Raw genomic sequence first — 21,974 nt, 5'->3', positions numbered from 1 at the left:
GTATAGGCCCACAAAATCACATTTTTACTAATATGGGGATGTAAAATAAGTGTGAACAATCATTATGCTAACTTGTATCCAACTAGCTTAATGAAATCACTCTTGTTTAAGTGTGAATTGTTTTTCTTTTAGAAATAATACAATGTAAAGAAAACCTTAAAGCAAATCCCTGATGTCCTAGGAAACATCTGAATGTAAAGTAAAAAAAAAGGAGCTGCAGCGGCAATTATTAAAAAATAAATTACATTATCAATTTCATTGGGTTTGTCAACCCTCATTTTAATACAACAATTAGCAAACAAATAAAAAAGAATGAGAATAAAAACAGACATGGACAAGTACAAAAAAATTCTGTCTTTACTTCAAAGTTCAGTACCTTTCCCTTCCCCACCTGGTGTGGGACCCACTGTTCCTCCAGGGTCCACCAGGAGGCGCCAGAGCAGAGCAAGAGCACAGCACAAATACCAGTACAAAATAAAAAGGAACAGCTGAGAGCAAGAAAAAGAAAGGCAACTTGGACATTGAATAAAGAAAAATAGGGAAAGAGAGAAGTAAGAATAGTTATAAACACCTTATACCGTGACAGAAATTTGAAAAATGGGTATTGTTCGCTCTTAAGTTATTTGGTCTACTTCAAGGCCTCTTGCAGCGCAGAGGCCAGATATAAACATAAACAGATCAGTTACTGCATTGGTTCACATGCACCCCCCCCCCCACTCTTTTTTTTATAGAGGACTATGCACATCTGATATGAAATGATGTCACTACTTGCAAAGCCAACACCATCGAAAAGCACTGATTTCACAATTCATGTGTACTGCAGACATAAAAAGAAATGGATGACTCAAATGTTTAAAATCCAAAATGTTAAACTGTATACAACCAAGACACATCATTTCAAATAATAAATTGTGTTCATTGGTCAACTCTGTGGCATGTTCACAACTGATGAGCTGAGTACCAGACAAATATTTTTTTCCAATATTTACAACTATTTCAAATGGTAAAATCCTTTGTGAGGTGTGGATGAAAACTTGGCCAGGGTCTCCTTTGGGTTAATCAGCACTGGGTACAAAATGATAGAAACAAGAAGTACAGGTCTGTTTGTAAGCATGTCTGAAGGAACAGACAAAAGAACTTAACATTTCATTTTTTCACCAATAACATACGGTTTACTTAACACAAGATTTTACGCTGCAATATACTGATTTTATCTTCCATTTTCTCTCACTTGCTTGCAGTAAAAAGGCTCACAATGTGGAAGGGCAGTGCTAGATAAAGCATTTTGATGGAAAATCAATTCATGAATGAAACCAAAGTCTGTTTAAGATTCTTTAGGCACTCTTTTTTTCCTCAAATTTAAAGATGTAATACATCAAGTCGTTTTTAATGTAAAGCCACTGATGCTTTGAGTCATTGTGTCAATACACAGTAAGGGAATATTTTAACATTACTTTCACCGCCTAAGGTGGGTTTACGTGTTCGAAATAGCATCTTACTCATGTGTGCATGAGTGTGGCGAGTCAATCACAGTCAGTCAGTGCGGGAGCGTCCGTGCCAGTCAGTCACAAAGTGTGTGAGGTAGTGTGTTGGTGTCAGTGCTTTGCTGGTTGGCAGGCTAGATGTCTGAAGTACTGTTTAGTTTAACATTCATTGTGATTTGACTCCTTTAGGGGGGGAACAAAACTAAAAATCATATACCAAGAGTCACTCAAGGTGGTACAGATAAGCATGAAAGTCATCGAGTGTGTTTCTCTGGGTAGTGAACAAGTAAAGGGCTAGTCCAGAGAAAGTTGGGCAAGTAGGTGACATGACACACAGCTCATTCAGTTCGATCAAAGCAAAGAATGTCTCCATTTGTCGTCATGTGATGCACCTCCATGCTGCTCCTTTTTCATCCACTCCTCAACTCTCGTTAGCTGCTACCAGCTGGCCTAGTCCCTGCCGCACAAATACCGCCTGGATGTCCTTGGTCTTGATGCAGAAGTCACAGGCCCAAACAGCGGCGCTCTCTCTCGTCAGCAGCGCATATGCTGGCTCTGTCAGGCCTGTGCAGTCACGGTGAAACCAGCGTTGGCACGACGCCTCACACAGGATGGCGTCCTGGTCGTCATGCACCTCCGCCATGCAGAGGCCACAGGGAAAGACCATTCCGGGGCCGCCAAGTTTTCCAGGGCCGGAGCCAGGCCCGGTTGAGGGGGCAGCAGGGCCGGGGGGCAGGGGACTCTGGGTGTTTGGGGTTGAGGTGGAATTAGACGGGGGATTGGGGTTGCTGCCTGGAGTGTTGCCTCCGTTGTTGGTCATGCTGTTCTGACCCGAATTGGAGGCCGCATTGGGCATGGGACCGCCGGCACCGGGAGTGTTGTTCTGCTGGTTGTAAGGGGTGGAGCCAGGGCCGGAGTGAGGTGGGGTGGATTGTTGTTGTTGTTGTTGTTGTTGTTGTTGTTGTTGTTGTTGTTGCTGCTGCTGCTGGGTAGAGTTGTTAGAGTTGGGGGTGTTGTTGTTGCTGGGGGGTTGTAGCTGACCGGGGGGTTGATGCTGGGGCTGGCCTGATCCATTTAGAGGCCCAGTAGGGGAGGAGTTGGGGTTCGGTTGTGTCGGCGCTGAGGAGGGCTGACCAGGTGTGTTGGGGTTGGGCTGCTGGGCGTCAGGGTGGCCAGGGAAGCCTCCCCCTTGCTGTGGAGGGCCAGAGTTAGGAGCAGGGCCAGGAGGGGTGTTATTAGGAGGGGGGCCATTGGGATTTAGGTTAAGATGTTGCTGTTGTTGCTGCTGAGGCCCAGGTGGTGGCCCTCCTCCCCCAAAGTTCTTTCCATCCTCGTTACCTGGCCCTGGCGGACTGGGGCCAGGGTATGGACCATCCTGTGAGGGGGGGAATTGTCCTTGAGGGGGCATACCAGGTAACCCCCCCACCATGTTTCCTCCGGGACCACCACCCATGCCACCCATCATGTTCATTCCAGGACCCATTCCTCCCATGGGAGGCAGGGGGCCATGTGGGGGCCCTCTGGGGCCTCCACCACCAGGTAACGGTGGGCTGTTGAATGGATGTCCACCCTGTCCGTGCTGCTGCTGCTGGGGAGGCATGCCAAACCGAGGGTGGGGAGGCCCACCTCCTCCGGGACCTCCCATAGCCCCTGGAGATAACATGGGATTGAATCCTGGCCCAGGATGCATTGGTGGACTGAAGTTTGGTGGCATATTGAACTGAGAAGGGCCACCGGGGGGGAATCCACCTCCTCCTCCCCCGCCACCTCCAAAGCCCGGCATTCCTCCAAAGCCTAGCTGGTGGTGAGGTCCAGCGTTGGATGGAGGGCCAAATGGTGGCCTTCGACCAGGTTGGCCTCCGCCTGGGCCTCCGCCTGGGCCTCCGCCTGGTCCTCCTGGGCCTCCCATGAAGCCCATGCCTACACCCATTCGGCCTCCACCGCCATACCCACCTCCTCCACCTGCACCTGGGCTGGGAAGAAATGGAGCACTGCCTGTTCCACCTGCCACGCTAGGTCGAGATGGGGGCCCAAAGTCATCGTCGAAGGGGTTGGATGCAACCAGGTGGTCCACCATGGGGGTAGGAGGGGGTGCAAACTCCGTTAGGTGGGAGAACCCTGCCGCCTAAAGGAGAAAGAAATACAAAATAAATGTTTTTAATTAATTTTGCAGTACCGGAACATTTAAATGTTTCCTTTAAGCAGTCTCCAAGATCCATTTGTTGCATACAGAGAGGACTTTTTTGTTTTATCGAGCAAATAGTAATTTCACCACAAGATTATAGTTGCCAACATTTTTTTAAATTAACAATATCTAGTGAAACTTGAAAAATAGATAAATCTATCAGATAAATTATTTGTTAATTGTGCATTTTGTCTCTTTATTGGGATAGTGGTGGTCTAATGGATAGTGAGGTGTGCTGAAGATCGGAAGGTTGTGAGTTCACCACTAGTGTGCCCTTGAGTAAGGCACTTAGCCCTTAGTTACTCCAGGGAGAATGTCCCTGTAATTGGTAATTGTAAGTCGCTTTGGATAAAAGCGTCAGCTAAATGAAATGTAATGTTATTGGCAACTAAATTGCACTCTCACTTACTGGGGAGTTATGGGAAGGAGACAAAGTAAGAATGGAAGGAAATAAAAGATTTTTTATATCACTGTTATCGTCAATGCTTGTATATTGGGAAACACTAGTAGCAAAGTAATGACATTTCATCACAAAACAACCCTTACCTGGTTGGTGGATTTCCTCGCCTTCTTCTTCTCCGGGCTCTTCATCTGAGAAGCTGAAATAGGGAAATATGAACATTAGCCACAACAAAACTAGGCCATCGGGTCTCATACTTTTGGTCCAGCACCAATCAAGCGCACCATCACATTTGGATTTGCCAATACCCCTTAGTGACAGAGTGGAGCAGCTTTAGACCTAGGGCATCTGTTTCAAGTCCAACAGTTGAGATGGATTCAATGATGGGACATAGACTGGCATGAGGACAAGATGCTGAACATCCAGGCGCTATCATCACCAAGGTTATGAAGCCTTGAATCGCAAATGACCCAGGCAGACCAAATGACCCAGGCGAGAGGGAGAGAGGCCGCAAACAGAGGCAGAAGAGGTAAGGTCAATGAGGGAGACAGGATAAGACGAAGACATGAGAACGAGGAAACGGAGTTGAAGGTACATTTATAGCAAGATAGACATGAACCCCGTTCAGAGATCCACTCTGTGAGAAACAGCCACCACCGGAGACGTGAAGTTTACATATGGAGGAGGCGAGAAGGGATTTGGGAACAGCCCCAGTGCAGCCCATTGCAGCGCAGTAATGGATGATTCCGATCTGATTGGGAGATGGGTGAAATTAATTCCTACCTTTGCTTCGTTTTCCTTGTCCCGCCAGTAGTCTCCCCGATTCGGCAGCCATTAGCTAATATGACTGTCGGTGAAGTGGCATATCACCGTGCATATGCAAGAAAAAAAAAGTTAAAAATGACGACGTCTTGAAGGCTACGAGCCGAGTAGGTGGATACTGCCTTCAGGTCATGTCAATAACGTCAAAATGCGTAATATAACATCAGAAACTAACACGAATATTATATTAAAACGCCGGCCCAGGTCTGCACACTCCTTTACAGCTGCAAATCTTTCGCCACGGTGTCTGTCACGCCGGGATTTGGTCACCAAATAAACGTCAGGTAAAACTGAGCTAGTTCACGTTTTGAGCACAAGTTGGTCTCGTTGCAAGCCAGTCACTTCTCACTGAGTGAATCTGTTGCTTGCTACCTGGCTTGACTGCCAGTAATAGCAAGTTACATAGCACCCCCCTCTCTTAATGATCACTTACAGATGTGTAGCAAAGAAGACGACCAGCTAGCTAACGCAAGCTAGTTACTACCTTGGCTAACCAGCTAGCCACGCTATTCAATGTGGCTTGCTAGCAGCGTTGAGATTTCACCCAGTAGCGGCAACACTGCAACATTTATCGAAAACTGTGATTTCCCTTGTAACACTCATTTGGGAAAAGGTGCATTCAATTCCACGTATCACAGCATTTAAAAGATAAAGCAATCGATCATGTTTTGAAAACTGGTGTTTACTATGCTAACATTAGCTTGCTAGCTAACGTTAGCATGCCACTGAAGATAGCTAGCCATCTTGCAGACTGTCTTGGAAGCAAACTGTACCCTTTCTCCGTTGCTTGCTCTGCTGTCCTTTAAATTGAAACTCTCTGGTGTGTCATTGCCAGCAAACCAGTCCTCACACGGTGTATGCTTGTTGATCCACCATTCAGCTATAATTCATTCAAAAACGCAAATTTTGCCATAATTATCATGGCCTACTATCGCCACCGGACAAAGAGGGACAAGCAGGAGTATCGCGCACCGTGGAAGGTTACACCTCAGCGCAAACATGGGGGTGGCGACAAGTATACTTCATGAATATAAAAAGCATTTTCAAATGTTAAGATAAGAAAACATGTTGTAGTATAATCTATCAGATACAAAAAGTATTTATTGAACAAATATCCATACGACTGCCGTCCACAATGTGTTATTCTATTTGCAGAACTACTTTCATACCTTTCACTGGTATATTTGGCGCAGCTCAGAACAGACCATTTCCCAACGATACCCCTTACAATTAAACAAGGGGTGGACATTAATTAGACAGCCAATTAAGCACATTATCAAGTGACATCATGATTAATCTTGTATTAACACCCAACATCCAAATATTAACATAACTGTCGAATTCAATTTGAGTCGCTATCTAAAAAAAAGTATTGCATGAAGGGAGATTGATTATGAGAATATGTTTTAATCTAATTAAATGCAAGCATCTAGAAATCTAGAATATTTTATGTATTTACATTTCTAAATCGCCATATTGATTCGTATATAAATAATAAAGTGAATAGATGTATAAAACGATGCTAGGTTAATTATACAGCTAAATATGAATAAAGCTGTCACTTATCCTGGTATAGATCGATATACAAAACTCCTAAGAAAGTTATTCTACCATGGTCTCTAGAATTAAAGCTTATCACCGCCCACCCGGTCATGCTTCCCCCCTCTTAAATGTAGACACCCCCCCCCCCCCCCCCCCCCCCCCCCCTCTATACGCCAGGCGCAGTCAGGAGCCTCATTGCGAGAGTGGAAAGTTGTGAAAGACCAGACAAACTGCACTCTGGGAATGGGACCACAAATTACAAGCAAGAAGAACTTCGCCTTCTATCGGGTAATTCCACTCCGAAGACATCTTTTCATCCAAAGGGAATAAACATGTCCTCTTATCAGAAGATGGAACAGGTGTAAGAAAATCACAAATGGGATGAATAGGGAAACTTGTCTTTTTTTTCTTTTAAAAAAGCACTCTGTTAGTCACCCACAAACTTTGTTTTAAGTTAAATCTTAACAAATATAGTCTTTTGGGAAACATTTATGACACCGAGGCTTTGAGGTACTGTAGTATATGTTCTTCCCTAGAATAAAGCAAAGGAAGTCTTTTGTTAGAAAGGCTGTGATTTCTAAAGGTGCGTCTCTGGGGCCCTGTGGTGTATGGCGCTAGGTGTCAGAGCACGCAGAGAGGTTTATTGGTTTCCATCTGAGTTAACATGGCGAAGTGGTTCAAGGAGTTCCCTATCAACCTGAAGAACGGAACCGACAGGATCCGCTCAGCCTCCGAGTCAGGCTCGCAACCCAGAGCCAATATAGCCGGGCTGGTGGCCAGCATTGGTACCAAAACAACAGCCTCCAAAACGGGCCAGCGCAAGAACTCCTCTTCCGACAGCACAGGCGGAGGAGGTGGGGGAGTCGGGTCTCTCCTGTCCGGGAGAAACCGAAAGAACTCGGCCTTAGAGTTGGGTAAAAATGATGCAAGCTCCCCGAAAGAAGGGAAAGTTTGGGACAACCTCCTGTCTGGTAAAAGTCGCAAGAACTCAAAAGCAGAGCCTGTGTTTGAGGAGCAGCACAGACCTCTGAAAACTTCTCCATCTGCAAACTCCTACATAAGCCGGCTGATCAGAGTGGACAAACAGGACAAAAGCCCCAACTTCAACAGCAGCACCATCACCAACCCTGTGGTACCTGAGGCAGAGAAACTAGGCCAGTGCAAGATAGAAACAGTGAGTAATGTCTCAGATTGAGAATATCTATTTAACCTGTAGTATTTTGACGTTGTACTTAGAGACTTGGTATAGCAGACATATATTCCTTTCTTAAGTAATTCCATATTCTTACTAATACTACAATTGAAATATTGCACTTTGTACCACACTCCATATTTTATTTCAAAGTTTAAAATGCTATTTACATTTGGATTAATAGGTCAAATATGATCAATTAATGAATCATGAAGTGTTGGGTTTATTAGCCATAACCATCATCTCCCATCTGCAGCATTTGTGATATTTACACTTTAAAGCATCAATAATTCAAATCTAATACTGGATCTTTCTACATAAGTACTTTTAATTTATATATTTTTGATCATAGTACTTTTAACCAGAACTTTAACTTAAAGTGAAAAAGTATTCTTAGATTGTGAAATAGCTTTTTTTTTCTTTATCTGAAGTCTTCTTTCACCAGGGATAATCATAATCTCATAATATACATTTATATTATTAATTTGCACAATAAGTAATACTTTTTACACCAAATGAATGCTTTTACTTTCAAATATATTGAATATATTGAAGCACATTTTTTTGGGTAAGACTAAATGCATTTTCACTTTTAAATGATGAGTATTTCTACAGGTTGTTATTGCTCAAGGTCGATTATTAAAACTGAATTTATTAAAGCCAAGGCAGCATTTTCCTTTTCTAGCTGTGGATTAATACAAATAACACATTTTGTCATCAATATTGTTGACAATGAAGTAGCAAGAATTCGGTCTAAGCTCTGAAAATTGATATTATTGTTTCAGATTCTCCCCCCTTTCTTTGTCTCCTTGACAAACACTGCCTCACCTTCCTCTCCTATTTGCAATCAGGCTCAGTATTCCCCTTCCTCCGCCTCATCCCTCTCTTTCATTCAGGCCCCCTGGTGAATTTAGGCTATCATGTTGTAAAAAGCATCGAGTTATTTGACACCTAGGTGCTAACCAATAACCCCCCTCCAGCTTGGCTTTGGAAAAAAAGGAGAGAGATAGTGAAGTCAGGGACAGAGATACTGTAGAAATGGTGAGAAGAAAGGACACATAAAAGAGAGGAGAATAAAAGGTTTCACATTTCAGAAAGAGGGTGAATTCTTGATCTCAAGTCAATAAACACTATGAACAAACGTTTTTTTTCAAAGGAGGAAAAGAAATGACAGTAAAATGTGTAACTAAACCACTCTAAACCAAACACTTTTACTTTACTCTGAATCTCAGCCTGTCCAGCATCTGCTACTCAAACAGACACTTATTTGGCAGAGGAACACAACTGGAAGTGATAAGAGAGACAACTTTATTTTACGGCAGCATTGTGTCTTGGCCACTGTGACTTGTAAAACAGACAAGTAAATATATGGCACTGATAAGATGACAAGACAGCTATAGGCATCACTGGTGCAGCAGAATATAGGTTGTTAACAGAAAGATATAGATGTGAAAATAATTTACAAGATAAGTTGTTGGGTATTCTTCTGAAGTCTGTCAGAATTTGGCCTGGTGTTAAGAGTTCAAATTAATCTTTTAGTCTATTGAAATATATTTTGAAACTATTTTGATTATTGTTTAACTCCAAAAGTGCTTAATTGATCTGATTCCTACTTTCAAATAGGAATGTTTTTTTGTTGCCATAAAGTAAATTGAAGATCTTTAGGTTATTGATTGTTGTCCCAAAAAGACAATTGGAAAGTCCTACTTGGTATTTTCCCCAATTTTCTTACATTTGATAGACTTATAGACTGATTCATTAATCAAGCAAATTGTCAGGAACCAAGGATAACCGATAATAAGAAGAGTGGTTGCAGATGACATTTAACACTCGTCAACTTTCCTGCAGGTTGCAAAACCACTTTCCTTCGCATTCAGCTCATTGCAGCTGATAGCAAACTCTTTCTATCTCCTTGGACCTTGTTCTTTTAAATCATGCATGAAAAGGTGATTTCCTGTGTTTTTTTGATCAGGTGATCATCCTTGAGGATTACGCAGATCCCTTTGATGCTCAGAAGAAAAGAGAGTCGAGGGAAGCCGAGAGGGTCGGGGAGAACGATGGTTACATGGAGCCTTACGATGCCCAGCAGATGATTACAGGTAATTCATCAATACGAGCTGTTACTGTAGCTGTGTTATTTCATTCAGTCCCTGCATTAGCCCCTGTGTGAATGAATCCCATTTCCAGTCTCTGCAGGCCAACATTGAGAACATGAACTCGCTCCCATAGTGCTCTTTGCACCCCATGGGGTTGCCATAGTAACTGCGCTGTGATCGGACAATGGGTGCAGTTTCCTGCCCCTGCTTCCTCTTTCCTGTCTCTGTTTCCTGGTTCTATTCTCTAAAAAGGAAGTTGGCCCTGAGTGCCCCCTGCCTCCTCTCTGTGTAACCCCCTATATGGACCTGTCTGGCCATTTATCAAAACTTCCCAGCATCTAGGAAGACTGATGTTCCGTCGTCCAATCACATGCTCTCCTGACCTTTCCTTCCATCACTCCATTGTTTTAACTAAAAGGGTTTTACAATAGCCAGCTGTGAACGTGAACATGTTTTATTGCAGTGCGCTCTAGTAGATTTGACTTCAATCAGAGGCTGTGCTACTTCCAGGCCTCCTGTAGTCTACAGAGGATGTGATGATGGGACTGAGTCAATCTACGAGGCTTAAATCATACTGAGGAAGTAAGCAAGACTCTGATGTCACTGTGACTTGAAAAGCGAGGTTATGAGAGGGCAGCGTTATTATTAACTCTTTCGTAGCAGATGACAGCCGTTACACGAATCAAAGTCTTACATTTGTTCATGTAGTTTACCATGATTCAGAGATCAATACCATTTTTTATTTTCTTCTTATAACAAAACATAGAACAAACTAAAATAACTTAAACTTTAAATAAAGGCTTTAAAAGTCCTAACTAATGGCTTTATTAATAGTTCATACATAGTTTACACAGCGTTATTGAAACTTTTTGACTTTTTTTACAAGATGTCAAGAAAACATTTCCATCCCTGTTTCTCAAAGTCTTAGGCGATGTGATTTTCATGTCTCGTTTTGTCAGTCGAAAATGTGAAGATATTCAGTTTAATATGATCTAAAACAGAGAAAATCAGGAAATCTGAATATTAAAGAGGCTGAAATCAGCATTTCCTGCCATTCAGCCAGTACATGAAAAATCCCTCTAAGTAATTAGACTGATAACTACTTATCTTTTGGAGCAAAATCTATTTATAATGTATAACAGCAATATAAAAAGAATTAACACAAGCAGAACCTGGAAACATTTTCCTTAGTAATGGCATTGAGCTATTGAGCATTTGTAATGGGAAGAGGAGGTATCAGAGGTGATACTGTTATGTTTATTGACACCTCATTATATTTCGACACCCTCCCAGTCCATTCTGTCTTTTGGTCTTGTGTTTTTCAGTGTCCCCTCACCAGATTACAAATCTTCTCTCCCTTGTTTTTTACCTGATAGAGATTAGACGTCGGGGGTCCAAGGACCTGCTGAAGGTGTGTGTGATTATGGAGACGAGCGAGGGAGCGGTGGAGGAGGGTCAGCCGGTGCCCTCACAGATATATGACGTCCCGTACGAGGGGGGAGGGGACGGGGACAAGACGACCCTCCCACGGCCCGAGATTGACCCTCGACCCTCCGCTGAGTACGAGCTGCCCTGGGAGAGGAAGAAGGAGCAGATTGTGAAAACTCTGTCAGGTACGTCAGACGTTGGTTCCACCACATCCAAATTGATAGCAGATACAATTATGTCTGAGCATTGGCACCAATCCAGGGAATGTGAAAGAGAGAAAATGTCATCTGAAATCAGAAAATTGCTGTACACTTTAATGTTTTAATCATTTATTCTTATCTTCATATCCAGTGGTGGAATGTAACTAAGTGCATTTATCCAAGTATCACACTTAAGTCCTATTTTGTTCCCTTCATTTATCAAACACTTATAGTTATTATGTAAAGGATCTAAGTACTTCACTACCTGTTGATACCTACAAAGTCTATCTTAAAAAAGTATATATCACTGACTTTAGGCAATCACAATATATTTTGACACTGGATATAGTTTTGCTGAAATAGTAACCAGTAGCATGTATATAATACATTTCCAACTTCACCTCCTTAAAAATACAACATCTCAGACCTGTTTTAACATTAATATTGCATATTCTGCGTCGATCCGCAGCATACTGAGTAACATCTTGCATGAATCATCAAACTGCTGGATTCATATTCTATATTTACTGCTGGCTCCAGCACCCAGTTCAAACCAAGACGTTTCTTTACATGAATTCACATCTTCTATCGTCTCTCTCCTTCCTCCAGCACAGTTTGACAGCCCTGAACGGCAAAACAGAGATGAGACGCCTCACCCCACCCTCACCAGGCAGCCGCAACATCCGCCCGCCCAGCCGCCACCGCAGCATCAGCAGCACCAGCAGCACCAGCAGCACCAGCAGCACCAGCAGCACCAGCCGCCACCGCAGCATCAGCAGCATCATCTGAGGCAGAAAAGCTGGACGCAGAAGATCCTCCGGTCCTCCCCTCCCACCCTGCCATGCTCCTCCATCCCCAACAGCAACCCTGAAACTGAGGCCTGCTGCGTTGACCCCTCCCTGCCCCTGGAGAAACAGAGGTGAGGATAACTGAATGTTGGTATTGCACACATAAAATCAGTATATTCAATACTGTAAAAACTCAGGAATCTGAATGATATACGTGTCTGAATGTGTCTGCTGATGTTTCTTTTAAGGCGATGAACAACCTTTAAAAAAAACTTTTCTACAGAGTTCCTTACACTAGTGTTATTTCCAAGGAGTTTATATGAAATGAGGTTCTAGACTAGATCACTAGCAGATTAAATGTAACCCCCCCCCCCCCCCCCCCCCCCCCCCCCCCCCCCCCAACTTCTGTCTCAGCTGGTACCATGGCTGTGTGACTCGTCAGGAGGTGGAGTCTCAGCTGCAGTCCTGTAAAGAGGCCAGCTTCCTGGTCAGGAACAGCGAGTCGGACAACAGCAAGTACTCCATCGCCCTCAAGTGAGTGCAGCCTGAAAGTGCATCTGAAGAGCTGAAGTAGTTCAGGTGGTACACGTAATGTAAAGAATGAGAGGAATACACTGTATTTGGACCAGTTGTAAATCCAGATGTGCACAGTGGTTTTATTTGTCATAATCAGCTTTTTTACCTTAACAAGATAAGGTTGTTTATTTTCCTTATTCTTCTTATTGTCAACAAATGCCTATAGCCAACAATACATGTTACCCATTAATAGGCTACACTGTTGCATTGGCTAACATTTATTTTTATTACAATAAATATGAAGTTTATATAGAGTAAATCCAACATACACTGCCCACTAATTAATGCTCATTAGTGCACAATGTGTATCATTCCGCAGCTACAAATAGTCCCTAACAAAGGTACAGTTTACTTCCACTTGAGTAATGTTTGCTGAAAAGCTACAGTGCCCTGCTGTTTAAGGAAATAATATGAATTTGATCAAACTTAAAATGATATCCCTGTACAACAGTTTCTATGTTTATTCTGAAGTTCTGTTTCCATGACACGTCTTTTAGGCTGATTACATATATATTTCTTTATATCATGCTTTTATCTCAGATGGATTTATGTGTAAAATTGGTTAATTAACGTATCCCCTTTCCTCCCCTGTGTGTGACTCAGGACAAGCCAAGGCTGCGTCCACATCATGGTTGCTCAGACCAAAGAAAGCGGCTACACCCTGGACCAGAGCAGCTGTGTGTTCCCCAGCATCCCAGAGGTGGTGCACCACTACTGCTCTCAGCGCCTGCCTTTCAACGGCGCAGAGCACATGACCCTGCTGCACCCAGTGCCTCGCATCCACTGACTCCACCCTGGCCCTGCTTAGGTATACAAAACAATCCCACCTCGAGGCCTGCTTGGACAAAATGTTTCAGAAAGTCAGTCAGAGCCCTCATCCGTTTGATCAATGTGTGCTTCTACTGCTCCATCTCAATTTACAAGTCTATATTTTTGAATTATTATTTGATGATCTGAAAAAATGTGTGCGTCTCTTGGTGCCTTCTTCTGTGTTTGTTTTTACTTTGATGTGCTGCTGATGCAAAGTTTCCTGGCTGCTGTTTTGCATGTTAACAAGGGAACACAAGGCACTTTTAATGATGAAATGTGACCTGGAGTTGGATTGGGAACAAAACTTATCCTCACATGTTATGTTTTAATTATCCAATGTGACTCTATTAGACACTACACGTGATATTTTTGTAATTGTTGCTTAGTGGATTTTTTGTTACCATGAAATCGACTGTTTATATGGAGTGATAGTCACTGTTTGTGGCTCTCTTTCTCCCTCTGGTGGATGTGCTGGTACACTGCACCAACATGCCAACACAAAGACTTATCTTCTTTTCTTAAAATTGATTTTTGGTGAAATCCATAGACAGAGCGTATCATTCCACTTAAGATATGAACAACACCAGCTATTTGAACATTTGTGCAGCATATTTCTAATTTATGCTCTAATACTGTCAGTAACTACTGCCCCTTGAGGATTTCCTTTGTTTTGCTGTGAATGAGGGAGTTGTTTCCACTGTGTTATCTGCACTGTGAAGAGTGAGTGATTCACCCTGATGAAATGTGCCAAAGGACCATGGCTTCTCAATAGTTAGGGCTTTTCATGATGAGATCTGAGACTGCTTGTCGTGTTTAATTTGAAACTAAACAAGCCTGTTCATTCTGGGGATTATCTGTAAAACAAATCTGCAATTTATTGTGATTTCTGGCAAGAAAACGCTGTAAAACGAATGCCTTTAATCAGATGTGTTTATGGCTGCAAATGGAGAGCAGTTATGGATGTAATAGCATAAATACATGTCACATATTGCATTTTGGTAAGCTTATAGTATCCAAAAAAGCCTATTTAATATGTTTCATTCAGACTATTGTTTCTAAAAAAAGTAATATTGTTCTTCCTTGGGTTTAATGTTTCCCTGGTGCTAAGAGGAAGAACACCAACTTGAGAAGTGGTTTCTATATTATATTACGTTAATGTGTGTATTCTAAATGTAACTCAATCATTTGACTTGGTATGTGTACTCTTGATTTAGAGATATGCTGGAAATCATTGGGATAACTTAGGTTCAGTGTTGTCTCATGTTGTACTATTGGATGTCTGCCATGTGTATGTCCTCTTAAAGATTTAAGGGAGGTCAGTGTGTCTTTTTTGGCAGAACTGAAGTAGAAGTTCTACAGGGAGACACACCTGCTTTATATTTGTCACTGTTCCATGTTGAATGGAGACTTGCTCAAACATTGTAAAACCCATTACAATAAAATGTCCTGATTCTTGATGCTGGAGGTCCCCTGTGAGCCTCTCTCTGATCCTAATAAATCAACAACATGGATGGCAAAATGTGAGGGTGTTTGTGTCAGTGATGTGTGCTCTGCATGGAGTGATCAAAGCATCAAACTGCCTCATCGTCCCCGAGGATCCGGCCTCTTCACAGGCGCTGGAATGACTGAATGAGGACACTTGTGAGCATACTGAATCTTTGAAAAGCAATAGCTTGATTGTGGTTTCAGTGGTTTGGTCATTTGTCTGGAGGTTTAGTGCTCCATTTCACTAAAAGGGGAGAGATTATCATGTCAGATTAGATTGAAGAGATTAGAAGCAAAGGTCTAGAGGGGAGATTAGGTTTAGCCGAGGATCATGTTGAGGACAAACGTCTTATGTATACCTGCAAGGTGCACCGCAGCCTGTGGCGTGTAAATGCAGCATTAAAAACGGATAAAGAGTAAGAGTAGTATCATTGCACATGTGTAAAGGACGCCTCAAGTGAAGGGAAAAAAGAACAATTGACACCAACCCTCTGTCCTTCTCTTATTTTCTTACGTATCGTTCGCCCCTGTGCTTTACCTCACCGCTGGTGTCATTTAAAGACGATATCCGTCTGTCACCTTGACTCTCAGCGAGGACACTCAGGTGACTGTTTGATTCCTCTTGACCCATAGTCAAGAAATAGATGTCATGACTCTAAAACCAGAGGTAACTTTTTTCAGACTGGTTGAAATTGACTCAGCAGTCACCTTTATCTGCTTAGCTAAAAACAATAAATCAGTTTTAAGTAGTTGAATAAGTATGTTCACTTAAGCCAAAATAATGATACGACCATGTAAATGTACCTGCAAAATATACTGAACCCATTCAAGTCAAACTAATTGTTCTACATATAAATAGTTTTCTGTGACTGATGGATTATTGTGTGATATTATTAGATTGTAAGCACCAATACACCTATGTTTAAGCAGCTGTTGTAGCAGGCATACTTTACTTTTCAATGTTTTAGTAGAGTTGTTCCCAACCCGGGGTCATGATATTCTGATGTGCTCTGAGAGGAGTAATGGGGTGGATGGAATTAAAGGTTCGGTTACTTTTTATTTTGTCTTTCCCTTCCCTAAATTATTGGAACATTTGAAAAGATTGACAAGGCACTTTTCAACTCTTTAACAATGTGGTGTTATGTAGTGATAAGATAACAGTATTTTTCTCTGAAATGCAACGGGGTTATCAAAGCATGCTCTATATGAATCAGGAGTGACAGCTCCTTGTAATTCATATGTCTCCTGAATGCTCTCTGGCAGTGAGCTGCAGCCATAAGGTCTCCCTGCGGTCTTCTATCAAGATGGATTTCATGAACCTGAGGAAAGCATGCCTTCTCAAATTCTACCCAGGAGAGAGAGCTACACCTGGAAAGGAATGAATCATCACAGGATATAGACCTGGAGCCATCTCTGCTCCTGTATACTTGAATGAATAATTTCATTTTGTTCTCACACGCATGCCACCCTACTCTCATGCAACCGCTGACCCCTCTTTCATGACATCTTGATGTGATGGCTGTCTGATGGATGTGGTGGCTTGACATCTGGGTGTCGCTTGACCTGCTTTGTTTGTAACCGAAGTGTCCCTGCCTTCCTTATCAGATGCTTCGGGCTCGGTGACATGGCCTGGCTTTGTGTTGCTCATCACACAGGCAGCAACTGCCATGTGTGATCCATCACGAGAGACCTGTGTGTTTTAGGTTAAACCGGCTCGCATCGTAAGGTCATGCGTGTTTTTAGATACTGTTTGCAGGATGTCCTCCAGCCATTGTTTTTCAAAGTGTGGTTGAAAAGGTCTTGTGTGAATTATGTAACTGCCTCACATCACAACTACTGGTGAAGGCCTGTCTCTCACAGCTGATACACCTCAGTCACACACCCAGAATTCAGTCTCCTCCTCTACTACAAACCAAATTCCACTGGAATTTCCTTGCATTTAATAAGCACAAATTATAATATAAAATACATTCACAGTGTAAAATAACACTTGTTGCATGTGGAAGGATATAGACTTTTAAATTTGAGGCCAAATAGTCAAAACTTGTAATCCACCTATACAATGTGATGAAATGTAAATACTCTTTTTCTGTTTTGTACTTTACCTGGGTATTTACATTTGATGCAACCTGCTTACATTCCATTTTTAGAGGGAAATGTTGTACTTTGTACTACATTCATTCGAGAACTGTAGTCAATTGTTACTTTTTCAGATAAAGATTTACCATTAAAATGCCTGATAAGCTTATAAAACACAATACGTCATTAAAGACTGAACCAGTTGTTCCCAAACTTTTTTTTGGCGCTTCAACGTAGAAAAACTTCTTAAACCTAACCCTCTTAAAAAAGTCAAAAAATCAGTTTGCAATGGGTAGAATACTATTTATTTCCATCTTTACTATCACAATAATCATCTCATAGCAGCTTTATCTCGTGACCCTTTGAAGGGGAACCGACCAGCAACAAATAAAAAATGCAACTTATGCTTGGATACACCTTTGTTAACATCTAATATTATCCTATTATAATATTTAGGGGGGGGGGGGGGGCATTTTTCTGCAGAACAAATACTTTGAATAGGCTCAGTACATTTTGCTGCAAATAAATCTCTACTTTTTTTTTCCATTGCTGTGGATCTGAATACTTCTTCCACCAGTGTAGGTGTACTGAATTTCTGTTACTGTAAACGTGACGCCGTTTCTATTCGACAGACTTTGAAGTTGTTCCTCTTTACATATTAAATCATTTCCCTTTTTAATGTTTCAATCTTCTCTCTCCTTTTCTGTATTTGTATTATTGTCTTTTTGTCCAACATGAAAACAGCTGTTGTATTGCTCCTAAGGTATGAGAACAGGTAACCCAGACTGTTACTGTAACAGTCGTAACAGGTTGTTTATCTTCCTTCAGGCTACAACAGGGTTAAAATGTTTACCTATCTGCAGGCCAAGCACTTATTCAAAACGACCAATCAGAGGACGCCTTTAGAAAACAAAGTGGGTTGAGGAATGAAAGCAGATAGGGTGAACCACGCCCATAGACGATGGCTGACCTGGAATCAGTTTATTATTCTTGCTGTAGGTAAGAGACTCATCATTGTTTGAGCACAAGTACAACCAGAAGTGAATGTATCCCTCCAGGAGAGGATCTGTGATTCAGCTGCTCAGCATTTATTCTTTAAAACGAACAAGCAGCTGTAAAAGCCAATGAGGTGGAAGAGGACGTGGTGATTTTCTGATCTATGTGTGTGTGTGTGTGTGTGTGTGTGTGTGTGTGTGTGTGTGTGTGTGTGTGTGTGTGTGTGTGTGTGCGTGCGTGCGTGCGTGCGTGCGTGCGTGCACGTGTGTGTGGGACAGTAAGTGTGCTAACAGTCACAGCAACTTGAACATTCCTCTGTGATTATACCACGGCTTTCCAAGTTACATACTTGACTAATGTACTCCATAAATTGGATTCACTCCCCGCTTATGCAGTCCTTGCTTCATTCAAAAATACACACAGACACACACACTCTCTTTATCTTCCCTCACACCCTCTTTCTTTCTTTTTCTCCCCCTCTTCCTCTCCTCCCTCTGTCTCTCTCTTTTGAAGAAGTTTTCCATGCGGATCCAAGTCAAACATCTGGGTCAGTTTATATCTAGTGGAACAAGACTTGCAGGATATTGTTGGCAGGATGTGTGAGCTGGAGCAGTTTACTCGGTGGGAATCCCCAATACACACACACACACACACACACACACACACACACTAACACACTATTCTGGCATTGTTCCTCTCTTCCTCATTCAACGTGATTTCCAGGTGCGGCAATTCATGGCCGACATGTCAGTGAATACTTGAGAATACATGAGGGATATAGTGTGAGAGGAAGTATGTGGAAATCAAAAAGAACACAATGAATAGTTGGTTAAATGCCATGTTTAATATTTTTGAAGAATGCACTGGTTATTACCAAAAAGGATTACAAAATATGCGCAAGAAATGGGATAAATCATATTCTATTGTTCAACGCGGAGTACATACAATAATAGGATAATCTGTTACTTCATATATGTTCACAAATTATTCATGTGCAAGAAGTGCTCTAGCTTCCTTTCTTTCAGTGCCTTGCTCAGAACATACAACAAACTGTTAAAACTGCTATATTTGAATTTAAATATACCCTGTTCTGTATGTAAAGTCACTCACTTTGGGTTCAACTAGCTCCGGATATGTTGTGGTATGAAAAATAGGAGAAAACACTACCCCTGCTGAATATCCTGTATACTGTGGACCCACAATCTATCTGCTGGACCGCTCCCCTCATATGTAGTTGTAGTGTTTACAAATTGCATAAGACAAAAATCCATTGCAACAGTTATTTCCCCTCCTCCTCCTTCTTTACCCCTTCCTCTCCCTCCTACTCTCCCCCCTCTCCTCTCTTGCACTGATTCAATTTTTCTTCTCCGCCGACTCGCCTTCCTTTGGTGTCTCATCTGTTTTGCTATCCAGGAAGAAGTCGTTGCAGGCGACAGTGAGGGCGCCCATCAGGATGATGAACTCGGTGAAGTCCACCTCCCCGTCGTTGTTGGCGTCCAAGTCGTTCATCACCTTCTCAACTGCTTCATTATCTTTGGAGGAGCCCTGTCAGAGGGAGGAACAGGGGGTTCAGAATGTGTGTGTGTGTGTGTGTGTGTGTGTGTGTGTGTGTGTGTGTGTGTGTGTGTGTGTGTGTGTGTGTGTGTGTGTGTGTGTGCGTGTGTGTGTGTGTGTGTGTGTGTGGGTATACATCAATGAACAAGCTTGTCTGAGCTTGCATGTCCCAGTATGTGAGTGCATACCTTCACCCGTGTGTCCCATATTTGCAAACTTCATTCATGTGCAGTGTACAAGCACGTATTTTCTACTTCACACACTTCCTTACCCCTAAGTAAGTCCCCAGCTCCTCTAGTAGCAGCTCCTTCAGTTCACCCCTGCTCAGCGTGAACTTGTCGCCCTCCTTCCCGGAGTACTTGTGGAAGGTCTTTATGAGCATCTGCATGGCACTCTCCAGGTTGGAACTGGGCTCCTTGGACATACTGCAAAGTTATCAGGTCCAAAGGTCAGAATCTGCTACAAAATGCCCGCTCCAGCCCAAGCTGCATGTGCGGTCACATGCCAATCAAGGGGGAAGCCACCTCTGAGTCAAAGTGATAGTTGGACAGGTAGATGGATGGATGGAAGGAAGGAGGTTTTCCCATTTCTACACAATGGGTCGAATAACGCTCTGCGTGTAAGCAGAGGCTATTACTCACCCTAATTTAAGTAGTGTGGTCACTGTGTTTGCGTGACCTTACTAGGTTTTACATTGCAGAGGTTTGGATGGAAAGATGGAGGATAGCGTTGGAAAAACTTTTCGAAACAATCTTACACACATTGTGTCCGGCATCTTGGAGCTTCTTGAGCTGGATTTGTGGAGAGACTGCACAGACAGACACAGATTAGTCACTGTCAATGATGCAGAGTTAGAGTGTTAAGACTTTTCTATGTCAACATATTTACAAAAAATGCTTTGTGACACCTAAAACATAGTTTTAAGAACATTTCAGCTGTTTTGAAAGTTTACTTTTTGAGTTATTGCTCTTGTGAATGAATGGGTAATGCATGTAACAATTAAACCTGTGGTTTCGGTGGAAAGTGTTTTCATGTCTGTTGATCCTGTAACAGCCTCATCATTCAAGATGGAAACCAGGAGAGAAACACAAAACTAGTCTGGTGCTCACATTCAGAAACCGAGTACCCTGAGGTGCAGGCCTGTGATCTAATATGTGGCTACAGCTGATGGAACTCAATTACTTTCACCCTCGCTCAGTCACATTCAACTTGCTAGTCAAGTTCAAAAGCTGAGGTATCTAGAAATTAGGATATAGGCTGTTATTTTAAGGTTATACAGAATCAATATGTCAATCCATCCCTGAGCATGATTTATTAACTATGAGCTATTGCATAAGTAGACAGGGATGCTATTGTCAGTCTCCGGTTATTGCCTCTTATCGTTCTGCAGAACATTGTGCCGCAGAGTTCAGAGTTGTAGGCGGCGGAGATAAAAGAGGAGGCGAGTGGACACCAAAGCTGGCTTACTGGAAAATGTATAGGGGTCACCCGTCTCACTGACTGACACAATACAAAAGAAAACCATGGAGACCAAAATGCTATCAGTAACACAATATTGTGTAAGGCATGTAATGAAGATGCATATGGTAACGCCATGGTTAACGGTATGGAATAATCAATATCGAATGACACTAAAAAAGCAAATTGTTAAAATAGGGCATTGACATATTATTTTGTATAAATACCAGTGCACAGTAATTTCACACTGCTTGGTAAGAAGTCCCTATTGGTTTAACTTTTTTGATGTAGGAATTCCCGGTTGTGCGCTTCTCAAAGTTTGCACAGCATCAAAAGAAAGAAAACAATAACCTAAGATAAAAAAGTGAAATGTCTCCCGCAGTCCTATTTTAGCGCCTAGTGTCGTTATGCTCAGAGGTTTTCTGATTCTACAGATATTTACTGTTCCAAAGCTGATAAAATGTGTATCATTGACTATACGAGTTAGATACATAGGAGAAAGTACAATGGAGAAACCCATTCAAGCTGTCTGTCTTACCTGAGTGCTGATGGAGGGCCTTCTTTGTCTTTGAAGAGGTGCAGGGGACTGAGCCAAGGCAGAGATGGATGTGGAGAGAGTCTGCCAGTGGCTTAAATATCACCTGCACCTCCCCCTCCTCCCCCTCCAAACTCCTTCAACCTCTTACATACTCTCTACTTCTGTTTCTCTATCCTCCCTCCATCTCTCTCCCTTTGCAGGTGCTTTCCATCACACACACACACACACACACACACACACACACACACACACACACACACACACACACACACACACACACACACACACACACACACACACACACACACACACACACACACACAGCTTTCTTGCAAGTAAAC

At 42.4% G+C, this 21,974-nt stretch overlaps 3 protein-coding genes across 5 annotated transcripts; 1 reads left to right on the top strand and 2 right to left on the bottom strand.

Annotated features, from left to right (window-relative positions):
- Positions 1-249: 249 nt before the first annotated feature.
- pygo2 (pygopus homolog 2 (Drosophila)) lies at positions 250-5,854 on the bottom strand. Of its 2 annotated transcripts, none has more exons than XM_034124325.1 (3): positions 4,853-5,854; positions 4,216-4,268; positions 250-3,609 (listed from the first exon to the last, which is right to left on the bottom strand). In XM_034124325.1, the coding sequence occupies exons 1-3, from the start codon at positions 4,902-4,904 to the stop codon at positions 1,906-1,908; spliced, it is 1,809 nt and encodes a 602-aa protein (XP_033980216.1). In that variant the 5' UTR covers positions 4,905-5,854; the 3' UTR covers positions 250-1,905. The 2 variants fall into 2 exon arrangements, with proteins under 2 accessions (XP_033980216.1, XP_033980217.1); XM_034124326.1 differs by having other exon boundaries at positions 5,665-5,854.
- An 800-nt stretch (positions 5,855-6,654) lies between these two features.
- LOC117477565 (SH2 domain-containing adapter protein E-like) lies at positions 6,655-15,042 on the top strand. The gene is made up of 6 exons (XM_034124258.1): positions 6,655-7,607; positions 9,598-9,724; positions 11,098-11,334; positions 11,959-12,268; positions 12,552-12,671; positions 13,317-15,042. The coding sequence occupies exons 1-6, from the start codon at positions 7,098-7,100 to the stop codon at positions 13,498-13,500; spliced, it is 1,488 nt and encodes a 495-aa protein (XP_033980149.1). The 5' UTR covers positions 6,655-7,097; the 3' UTR covers positions 13,501-15,042.
- Positions 15,043-18,950: 3,908 nt separating this feature from the next.
- On the bottom strand, positions 18,951-21,702 carry s100s (S100 calcium binding protein S). 2 transcript variants are annotated; one of them, XM_034125093.1, is made up of 4 exons: positions 21,634-21,702; positions 20,399-20,445; positions 19,909-20,062; positions 18,951-19,628 (listed from the first exon to the last, which is right to left on the bottom strand). In XM_034125093.1, the coding sequence occupies exons 2-4, from the start codon at positions 20,410-20,412 to the stop codon at positions 19,437-19,439; spliced, it is 360 nt and encodes a 119-aa protein (XP_033980984.1). In that variant the 5' UTR covers positions 20,413-20,445; positions 21,634-21,702; the 3' UTR covers positions 18,951-19,436. The 2 variants fall into 2 exon arrangements, with proteins under 2 accessions (XP_033980984.1, XP_033980985.1); XM_034125094.1 differs by having other exon boundaries at positions 20,395-20,445; positions 21,634-21,668.
- Between the last annotated feature and the right edge of the window lie 272 nt (positions 21,703-21,974).

This window comes from Trematomus bernacchii, unplaced genomic scaffold (assembly GCF_902827165.1).
Source record: "Trematomus bernacchii unplaced genomic scaffold, fTreBer1.1, whole genome shotgun sequence".
Classification (NCBI taxonomy): domain Eukaryota; kingdom Metazoa; phylum Chordata; class Actinopteri; order Perciformes; family Nototheniidae; genus Trematomus; species Trematomus bernacchii.
The sequence above is the reverse complement of the archived record's forward strand: the minus strand, read 5'-3'. Positions and strand labels throughout refer to the sequence as shown.

What these genes read in the sequence shown, in the direction of transcription:
- pygo2 (XM_034124325.1), bottom strand. Translation starts at nt 4,904, where the DNA reads ATGGCTGCCGAATCGGGGAGACTACTGGCGGGACAAGGAAAACGAAGC. An exon ending in ACAAGGAAAACGAAGCAAAG is followed by an intron (nt 4,269 to 4,852) that starts GTAGGAATTAAT and finishes TCCCTATTTCAG; the next exon opens with CTTCTCAGATGAAGAGCCCG. An exon ending in CGAGGAAATCCACCAACCAG is followed by an intron (nt 3,610 to 4,215) that starts GTAAGGGTTGTT and finishes TTTCTCCTTTAG; the next exon opens with GCGGCAGGGTTCTCCCACCT.
- LOC117477565 (XM_034124258.1), top strand. Translation starts at nt 7,098, where the DNA reads ATGGCGAAGTGGTTCAAGGAGTTCCCTATCAACCTGAAGAACGGAACC. An exon ending in TGCCCAGCAGATGATTACAG is followed by an intron (nt 9,725 to 11,097) that starts GTAATTCATCAA and finishes TTTACCTGATAG; the next exon opens with AGATTAGACGTCGGGGGTCC. An exon ending in CTGCCCCTGGAGAAACAGAG is followed by an intron (nt 12,269 to 12,551) that starts GTGAGGATAACT and finishes CTTCTGTCTCAG; the next exon opens with CTGGTACCATGGCTGTGTGA.
- s100s (XM_034125093.1), bottom strand. An exon ending in AGCTGGGGACTTACTTAGGG is followed by an intron (nt 19,629 to 19,908) that starts GTAAGGAAGTGT and finishes TCCCTCTGACAG; the next exon opens with GGCTCCTCCAAAGATAATGA.